Below are 10,699 nucleotides of genomic sequence, written 5' to 3'. Positions count from 1 at the left end.
TCTTTTATGGCAGGCTGTATGTGATCAACGCCATTGGCCGTGCTCATCAATCTCCTCTGCTTCAGATCAAACGCCATTGGCCATGGTCATCCAATCTGACGGAGGGTGAAGCTCTAGCAGTTCATTCTCCTGGCGATCCTACTCAAAACGCCACAGACAAGGTCGAATCTTCTGAATCAGAGAATGCTGCTTCTTTGGGTTCTAGCCTCTACCACAGAGACCCTAATCTCCCCGGAAATCGGCTGAACTCGTGTCTCGAGAAGTCCCCAACGAAGTCGTGGATTAGCCGTCTGAGAGATGCATAATCAAGCTGGTGGTTCACGCTTTCCAGTCACGTATTCACACAAACCCAAGTAGACACGGGTGGTTGTCAGGCACGCGGTCCTAGTATGATGAACAGACTTGATTGTCACTGATCATCCTATTCACCATGTTGAAGAACAAGTATACATCTTAGAAATAAATCAGACACAGATCGAAGAGAAACAGTAATACTTTTATTAATTCATAGGACTCAGCAAGGCTCCTCCCCTCAACCTAGGAGGTTTAGAAACTTATACTGAAAGAAAATACAATGGTAAATTCGAAAATATGGTAAAAGGTATTGTAAAGTGTTTGAATAACATAAATCTAATCCCTTAAATACTAAACAATGACTAGTAAGGATAAAACAGTATTTTTAGTTCTAAAATCCACTTCTGGAGCCCACTTGGTGAGTGTTTGGGCTGAGCTTAGATGAGATCCACGTGCTATGAGGCCTCTAGGGTGTTGAACGCTGGCTAGGGGGTCCTCTTTGGGCGTTTGGACGCTGGTCTCTACTCCTTGGGCGCTGGACGCTTGGAAGGGGCCAGGAAGCTGGCGTTGGACGCCAGTTTTGGGCCTTATAATCTGAAGCAAAGTATGGACTATTATATATTTCTGGAAATCTCTGGAAGTCAGCTTTCCATAGCCATTAAGAATGCTCCATTTAGACTTCTGTAACTCCAAAAAAGCTCTTCTAAGTTCAAGGAGGTCAGATCTGGACAACATTTGCAGTGCTTTCTCTGTCTCTAAATCAGACTTTTGCTCCAGCTCCTCAATTTCAGCCAAAAAATACCTGAAATTGCACTTAAAAATACACAAACTCAAAGTAGAATCCAAACATATAAATTTAACACTAAAACCTATAAAAACTTAATAAAAATTAAACAAAACATACTAAAAACTATATGAAAACTATGCAAAAAAAAAAAACGTATAAAATATCTGCTCATCACTAACCCTTCAAAAGTAGGTTGTCACCCTTTTTTGCTAATAAGTGACTCGATTTTAAAAAACATCCGCGGGCAACCAATTGGGGCATAAGTCCTTATATTCCAAATTATCCCCCCTATGGGAGTGTCGTATTATGTCAAGATGTGTACGACTTTAATATGTAATCATTGTGCCAGGTTTTGAACAAACAACTCAACTTATCGCATTAAACAGGTCTTTGTTTTAATTTTGTTGGCACCTACATGATTTGGTATTCATTTTTTTCACTATGAATAATGACCTCAGTGATATTGTTATGGCTAGATGTATATCTTATGCCCGTGCACATCGTCAGCATGGTAACCCGATTCATATACAATGATAATATTGAATAACACAGGATATGTTACGTAACAATGAGGCATGATATTCTTTGAAGGCACACACATAATATCAGCCGTGAATTATCGGCATCATATAGTGACCCAATCAAAATATCTGTTGGTCAATATAATATTTTATCATAATGCACATTTCACGATGCGATGTGCTACCTAAAATTCTATGTATACCTACATTCAATAACTATGAAAAAAAGCACCATAAAATTATTATATTTTCATTCATCGCATCAAGGAGGTTTAACTCAAGAACCAGAAAGGTTGTCTGAAGATCAACTTTGGCTTTCTTCTTCTTTGGTGGAGAATTCTAAAATTTAAATTGTATGAGCATTACATTATCCAATCACATACATAACCTTAAACAATAAATAGTACACCATCAAATTTCCACATAAACAAGTAAAACAAAAAGTTTATACACAAATGGAACTAGGGAACAAAAATTTACATTACTTGTGGCATGAGCATGGGCCATAGCGAATGATTCGGTAATTTGACTTGTGTCCATCAATGGAGTCTGCAAATGGAGAGCATCAACGGCCACATCACAGGAATAATACAGGGAGCTATTTTTGTACATTACCCTAACTTCATCGATATGATTTTAATGTATTACTACTAATATAGCGAACTTGAGACTGTAATAACATCCAAAAGACATAAATGTCCCAGTTAAAACCTAAAACATCTGTTCAAATGAAAAGAATGGTACAAGGTTATTTTGGTCAAACTTGGGCTTCTGCATCACTCCTACCTACTCTGGTAAAATACTCAGGAAATAAGTTTCTTAAGGATACCAAATTAGGACATCGTGTTTGCCAATGACCCAACATCCCGCATCTACTGCACTTTCTTTCCTTTGGACCTTTTGAACCCGGGCCGTCGTTGGCCCACCCGGTTCCTTTAGTTCAAATGACTGCAGGATCGTTTACACGCCATAAGCGGTAGCTTGTGGGAAAGAATCTGAGCCCGACCCCATCTATAGCCCATTCCTCACCTCTTGCAACGTAGTATCAATTAACATCTTCTTAAGGAAAGCCTTAAAGTCCTCCTCCCTAAAACAAACCACCTTGGCAAAATGCTTGCATTGATCGACAAAAATACCAAATCTGCTACGATACTGGGAAGCAACATCTCCTATATCGGTTACTACTCTATTTCTAGAAAAATGACTTTTTGCACCCTTGCACCACCTCCCTAGGAGTAAGGTGTGTTGCAATGCCCCATGTCCAACCCAACCAAAACCACAATCATATGAACACATGGAAGACCAAACAACTCCATCCTGCAGTAACTACACCTAAACGATGTCTCACTTGCCATGTGCACAACCTGCCAGGTCTCCTCAGGCCGACGGTGCTTTTGTATAACATAACAACAGTCATGGTTACCTTCTTCATAGTCCACAATGTAATATCAAACTGCCCTTTTTAGGCACTCGCGAAACCTATAGAACATATCACGAGTATAGTGCATCGCCACCGACTTCTTGATCTCTAGAAACTGAGTCTGAAGCACAGGCATTCCACAACATGACCTGAAATCAAGTTCTTCCTCCCTATCTCTCAAAAAATTTACACATCTCTGAAAATTTGTCACAAAACCCAATATCCCATATCTGCTCTCCACAAAGTTTCCTAACTTAGCATGAAGTAACTCGCATCGAGATGTTCTCCTTATGTCAGCAAAAAATCTGGCCCTATTGTAGGTGGTGGCCCAAGAGAACTTCTTTGCATATAGGCCCCTTACCCACTCAACTTCTCCAACACCGCATTCGTCAATCATTGCCTCCCATTGTATCTCAAATTTAGCAACCTCTACATCAACGAGCATGCATTGTTTGAACAACTGTGTGAACCACGGCTGTGATACATTGGCCGTAGCATTTCTCAGAAGATGCCAGGCATAAAGTCTATGCTGGGCTTCTGGAAACACTTGTATAATAGCCAATCATATCGCAGGATCCCCGTCAGCGATAACTGCCTTCAGGGACTTGCCCCCATGCAATCAAGGAAGTTGTTGAAAACCTATTTATAAGAATCTTGGGACTCATAAGACACCATTGCCATTTCAAAGACACATGTTTGATTGTGATGATTAACTGCCAAGAAAACAATCACGGGGAGATTGTACTTGTTCCTCCCAAATGTTGCGTTAAAGGCCAACATGTCCCTAAATACTTTATAATCTTCCTGGTTGCATCCATCGCTCTATATTAGGTCACACATTTAGTCCTCCTCCCCAACCTAATATCTCCAAAACAACATTTCATCATCCCTAGCAACTCGCTGGAAGAACCTAAGTGCTGTGTTGACATTCCCGTTCTGTAATGCACGTTGCTTCTGAACCTTAGGTTGCGTTTGTTTACAGAGATAGGACACTGAGACAGGGACACTGAGACACAAAATCGTGTTTGGCAGAGGAGACATGGACAGAGACAATGTGTCCAGAGACACTGAATTAGTGTATTTTGTGTCCATCCTGACAGGAAGGACACGGAGACACTAACAAGGGACACAACTTATTTTTTATTTTTTCTTTCATTATTCTTGTTAATTTTTCATAATTATATTTTGTATTGTTATATTTTTCATCTCAAATTTTTTGAATGAAAAAAAATGAGAATAAATTAAATTTTTATAATTTGTTCTAGTTTATCACCAAACATAATACAAGAACACAAAATTTTGTGTCTCTGTCTATCAGTGTCTTGTCTTGTCATGTTCTCAGTGTCTTATCTTGTCATGTTCTTAGAAACAAACGCAGCCTTATTGTGCACATCTTGCTTCGTAAACCAAACTAAATTGAATCCCCCAACTTGCATTACAAACGATTGGTATATCTTAGGGATGCTTATTCCGACTTACCTCAATGTGTTCATATGTGCAATTTTAACATCGAACATACTTCGATGAGCTGGCAAATATCCTACGAATCTCTCAGGGAGTAAAGTGTGATATTCAAGAAATTTTCGAATGCACCACTACCCATTAGCAGTATTATGCTTGATCCTTGTCTCTACTAGACATCCGCACCTAGTAATGGGCTTGTGCTCCTGCTTCCTATTGGACTTCTCCAACCACTTCCTATGCCTGAACCCGTCCCTGTTGCACACAAAATTATATCTGACCACCTCTCCTTTGGCATTTTTTTACTCTTTTACTCTTTCGAATAGAAAAACCTTTTACTCTACTATAACCAGCATAGAATTACCTTGCTTCTCCCAAAGTATCGAATTCCATATTTATTACCTCTTCTACCATTATATGTCCATAACCGTGGGACGAATCAACAACTGTTTCTGATTGTCCCCTTGTCTTGGTGCTAGCTACATCCCCTTTAATACCTATGTCAAATAATGTGTCATGTGCAACAGTCATCGGCATAATCCAACAACAATATAATTAATTTACTCCCTCTCAACCAATCCCCCTATCACAACAAAAAAATGTCCATAAAACTCACCTCAACAAAAGTACCCCTAGCAGAGAATGACGATTCTGCTTCTGTTGACGTCTCTACGTGGATATCATTCTCGAAACTCAGTTCTAATATAAAACAAACACTTGTATGTCAATATAAACAACAGAAAAATATAGACCAAAATGCATTGTTACACTTGTGCACCTATGAAACCAGGATGATTGGTAACTTAGGGTTCAAATTGCCAATGACATCAAAATAATTTTTCGTACTCAGATTATCAAATATTATATTCTCCAAACTAATTCGTCTGGATACAAACCAATTCTACTTTTAGTTAAAGAAAATTTTATATATGCATCTAATTATATAACATCATGTTACTAAAAATAAACTACATTTTCGCGTTAATGGTAATTCAAAAAAATAAATATGATTAGACGATTGAAATTTTAAATATATCAAACAGTTTTAAGTTGGTATGAAATTTTCTAAGCGAATATTTCTATTCCAATGCTTAATTTAAAAAAATTCAAATAAAAATTCATTCAATAATATAATATTAAAAATATTATTTATATATTAAAATTAGTTATTAAAATAAATGTTATTAATGTATTTGTGTATAACTATATATTGTTTAATTTATTTTTAATGTATATTTGTATTTTATAATAATGGCATATTTAGATGCATAGTTTGTATAGTTGAAAATTTAATTAAAATTACACTAATATAACATTATTTTTTTGGTTTTCTATTATATTTCTTAATTCGGTATGTCAAGAACTAATTCGTCACGGATTGAAACTCTATTTAAGGATTTGTCATTGGTCAATAAATTGTTACATATGCTAATATAATATTATTCAAAAATATAATTTATATACTAAAATTAACTATATATATATATATATATATATATATATATATATATATAGTTTAATTTATCTTTAATTTGTATTTATATTCTACCAAATATTTTATAAAAAAAATTTTTAGTGTACTTAAAATACTAATATTTCAGTTATTTTAATCGTTAATCTGAATTATAAAAAATATATATAATATATATTAATTGAAATAATTGATTGAAACACTTGGAATACCAATAACACTTAAAATTCTTCCTATTTTATATACGTAGTCCAATATTATTTGATGTAATGGAAGGTGAAGCAGGTACACAAGGAAGGAAAGCAGACCACATGACCACATCTTCGTCCCAGCTCTAAACTCTCCCACGTCATCACCATCCGAATGGGCTGTTGCTGCGATGAAGACGACGGTGACATTCTCAGACAACTCATGAACAACTCATCTTCCACCTCACCACCTTCTTCTTCTTCTTCTTCTCCCTTTTCCACCGTCATCTCACCTATGAACTCCCACTTCCCTGCCCTCTCATCCACCGACATCCTCCGCACCATCTTCCAGAAGCTTCCCGTCCCCGACCTCGCTCGCGCCGCCTGCGTCTCCCGTCTCTGGAGCTCCGTCGCCTCCGACAGAGACATCCTCACCGCCGCATTTCTCGCTCCATGGAATCTCAAGGCCGTCGTTGGGAATCCAATTTCTGGAAGCTTCTGGAGAGACAACACCCTCGCCAAGTTCGCCATCTCCCATCGAATTGTCCGCGGTGACAGCGTCGCCAGCCTCGCCGTCAAGTACTCCGTTCAGGTCCCTCCGCAATTCGATCAAAATCCCTAAATTAACAGTGAAATGCACTATTTTTTATTTTTTTTTAAATAGTTCCGTGCTTTAATCTGTGTACCGAAATTGTAGTCTTTGAAAGTTACAAATGCAGATAGCATTAGTATTTTTTGATACACGGAACATGAAATAGGATTGTCTAATTTTCACTGAACTTTCGGAAAACCTGGTTCCAGGTGGTACATAATGCACCTTTTGATTAGTGGATGCATCTAAGTGCCCCATCCTAAAACTCAAAATGAACACCTTTTTTCACCTTGAAGGCAAATGCTGATGGCACTACAAAAAGCCTTTGTGTATATTCCACAACCGGTAAAGGAGAAACACTGAGCTTAGTATCCATTGAACAACTTAGGAGGGACAAGTAGGGGCGATGGTGCTGCAGTGGCTATAGTTTTGTGGTGGTGTTTGTCTTATTGTTCATTTTTGGTTCTTCTAGGTCCTTTTCTTGCTAGCTGGTTTTTTGATTTGTTCTTTTGTTTGTTCTCTGGGTTAAGTGTTGAAGCTGTATGAAGAGAGCAAGAACAGTGGTGAATGAAGTGTTGTGTGTGTGTCTACTAATCAAAAGGTGCATCATGCACCACAGCAATTGTTAGTTTCCCGTTAATTACTAACAAAAAAACTGTAAAAGCTATAGAAATGTTAAACCGTACCTGAGCTTCAGAACCATAAATACACTAACTATTTTAGCTGAATAACTAGCATTGCTAGCTAACTTAGCAATTAATCTAACCAACTTCGATAACATTCCTAACTAACCACTAATTGTTATCTGTTATTGTAATAATGGTTCTACATTCATGTGTTATGTTTTAGTCCATACTAATTGGGGGTTAAATCTTCTTTTATAAATACCATATTAGGTTCTAAATTCTTATTTTCCCGGTCTTTATCCTAAGATATGACTTTTTAGAGAGTACATTCTGTGTTATCAGGGCATCAAAGGAATGCAATGCGCAGTTATTTGAAAATGGACAGTGCATCTAAGGATAGTTCTGTTGTATTTCTTACTGTTCACATATTGATAGAATAAATGCAATGCCCAGTTATAGGGTGTATGACTGTGTGATAATGAGTTATGGACTTATGGGATTGGCTTGCCTAATGGGCCTTCATCTCATGTTCGGCCAATTTTGGCATGGCATGTGTAACTTGTAAGCCCTTGCTGAGTCCTAAGCCTTGATTCTAAATTAAGATCAACTTTCAACTTAATATGAAATTTTCTTAACTGAAAAAAAGGAAATTTGGGTTTTGTATATGCTTAAAGTTATCATTTCAGTTTTTGTACAATTCTTTGTTGTGAGCTAGTGTTTCCTTGTTTGTTGTTTGTCATGGTTACAGGCACAACAAGAATTTATTAACTGAATTGATTTTTCTTATTCCATTTTTATGTTTTGACAGGTTATGGACATAAAACGCCTGAACAACATGATGAGTGATCATGGGATATACTCAAGGGAACGGTTATTAATCCCACTTAGTAGCCCTGACATTCTTATTAACAGAACATGCTTTATTGAGCTGGATGTCTATGCTAAAAGAGAAGTAGCTGTGTTGTACCCGAACGATGTACCAGACACAAAGAGTGCCAATATATCAGTCAGGATATCCTCGGAATTGAGCAAGAAAAGGGTGCTTGAGTCCTTGAAGAGGAGCATGCAAGTTGATAATGAAACTGCTCAGTACTACTGGTCTATTTCGAATGGCAATCCCCGAGCTGCCTTTGCTGAATTTTCTGCCGACCTTCAGTGGGATAGGCAAGTCGAGCATCGTACCTAGTCTTGGAAAATAATTCGATGCTCAACTGTTATTTGGAATGGATAGAGTAAATAATTAAGAGGTTGCATGGGAAGCCAGAGACTACTCTGATAGGTTTCCATTTTCCTCCAAATTCAGGTTGCATGAGTTCAGTCAACTATGATATGAGAGAAGTCATTTATTATTGTTGTGTGATGGATGTCCGCCACTAATGTGGTGTGCTGTATTCATAATTTGTCCAATTTGTGTGTAAATCAAAGCAAATTATTTATAATTATAAAAGTATATATATATAAGAATATGAACCATTTTCACCATGCTTCCAGAATGCAAATGAGATTTCTTGGCATTTTATGCATAGTATTGATGGTGAAAGGTTTTGATTTTGTTCATATTCACGAGAATCCTCATATATGCCAGTGTGGATCAGAATTTATGCTAGGTACTGGTGTTTACATTGGATACCATGATGCATTATCATGTCTATTGTTGATTTTCTTTTGGTCGGTTTTTTGTTGTGGATGAAATGATACTTGCAGAAGAAGATAATGAGTGGACTTTAAAAGTTTTCAGAAGCCTAAATAAGATTATCTAGTGATAAGGATTTTTGTGAGGAATCAACTTGTGAGACGAATGTTTGATATTCTATTCTTTTCTTAACTTGCTCTTTTGGAACTGTTTATGGATTACTACTTTGTTTTGTAAGTTTGTATTATCCTATCAGTCTCCAGAACCTTTGAATTGGGAATAATGGGAATGGTGAATAACTGATACTTTAATACTTTATACTTATGCACCATTAAATTAAAGGTGTTAGATCATACAAAGTCACAGTTTCACACAATTTTTATATACTTCATGTACATGACATGATAGTTTTTCTCAGGCAGCAATGACAGGTTAGGACTTAGGAGCTTATAACAATATGTCAATATTCATGAAAGTATTTAGAATTGTAACTGCAATAATGGATGAGGACCTTACTTTTCAGATTTAGTTTCCAGGACAGGAAAAGATGGAATATCAAGCATTATATAGAGTTATGTGACCAACAAGGTTGGCACAGGATTTGATGACGTCAGAACATTTGGATCATTAAATAGTCTCATAAGAAAATATGTTTTTTAAGTTTTTTAATATCGGCTAAATAGTTCTTATTTAATTTTAATTATAAAATTTATTATTATTTTATAAATTATTATTTTATTATTCATCTATCATGTTTATTAATAATTAAGAACAAAATCAATAATAAATTAGATCTTTCATTAATCGTAATAAATATTTTGGCAATCCTAATTAATTAGAATTTTATCCTTGTCATTCATCTATCATGTTACATCCGTAAACGCGGGTGAAATCGTGTTTCTTGGAAATTCAATCGATTGGACATACAACACAATCGATTAAATTTTGCAAGACATGTGGATTTTTTCTAATTTAATCAATTGATCTTGTTACTCAATCGATTGAAGTCATCAAAGCAATATAGGTTTTCACAATTCAATCTATTGGTGATGGTTTTTAATTTTTTTTCTGACAAATACAAATAAATATATCTAATGGAAGTGTTTGAATTGCTAGACTTGGTACTTAAATATTTAATATTTAAAATATTATAATTTTGAGTGATGTTTTAAGTTGATCCCAAAATATTTTTTATTGAACGTTTTTGTCCTCAAAAGTCTCACCCTTGATATAATTCGTAGCTAGTTGCTTCGATTTAGAAATTTGATAAAATGCTAATCGATTCGATTTGTTATTACGCTCAACCAATTCTATAAATCGAATTTATCTAATTTGATTTACCATGGAATATAAGTTATATAAATACCATCAAAACGTTAAGCGTTCATCCTAGTGGAACTCATAATCACAAAAAAAATATAAACTATATAAATTCTTTTAGTATAATAATCCAATAATACATTTTAAGTCCATACTTTTAAATTACTAAAAATAAAAAAATATATATTTTTCCATTACACAATCAATTTCATGAATAAAGAATCGAAACGAAAAATTGCAACATTAGAGATTCTATTGACTAACCTCGATTTTTTAATCAAAACAATGGATTGTTTTCTGAACACTACAATGATGAAATTGATTGGATCTCTACCGATTGCTGTAACTGTGATTATCATATAATCAATGACAAAAATTGAATATTA

At 35.6% G+C, this 10,699-nt stretch overlaps 1 protein-coding gene across 1 annotated transcript; it reads left to right on the top strand.

Annotated features, from left to right (window-relative positions):
• The first annotated feature begins 6,183 nt into the window (after positions 1–6,183).
• LOC112776247 (F-box protein At1g55000) lies at positions 6,184–8,842 on the top strand. Its single transcript, XM_025820325.3, has 2 exons — positions 6,184–6,734; positions 8,169–8,842. The coding sequence occupies exons 1-2, from the start codon at positions 6,318–6,320 to the stop codon at positions 8,544–8,546; spliced, it is 795 nt and encodes a 264-aa protein (XP_025676110.1). The 5' UTR covers positions 6,184–6,317; the 3' UTR covers positions 8,547–8,842.
• The last annotated feature ends 1,857 nt before the right edge of the window (positions 8,843–10,699 follow it).

Source organism: Arachis hypogaea, chromosome 19, assembly GCF_003086295.3.
Source record: "Arachis hypogaea cultivar Tifrunner chromosome 19, arahy.Tifrunner.gnm2.J5K5, whole genome shotgun sequence".
Classification (NCBI taxonomy): domain Eukaryota; kingdom Viridiplantae; phylum Streptophyta; class Magnoliopsida; order Fabales; family Fabaceae; genus Arachis; species Arachis hypogaea.
Note: the sequence above shows the minus strand (reverse complement) of the source record. Positions and strands in the feature narration are given on the sequence as shown.

Bases quoted from the DNA above. Each gene is read 5' to 3' on its own strand.
- LOC112776247 (XM_025820325.3), top strand. From the start codon at position 6,318: ATGGGCTGTTGCTGCGATGAAGACGACGGTGACATTCTCAGACAACTC. The intron at 6,735-8,168 runs GTCCCTCCGCAA...ATGTTTTGACAG, and splicing joins CCGTCAAGTACTCCGTTCAG to GTTATGGACATAAAACGCCT.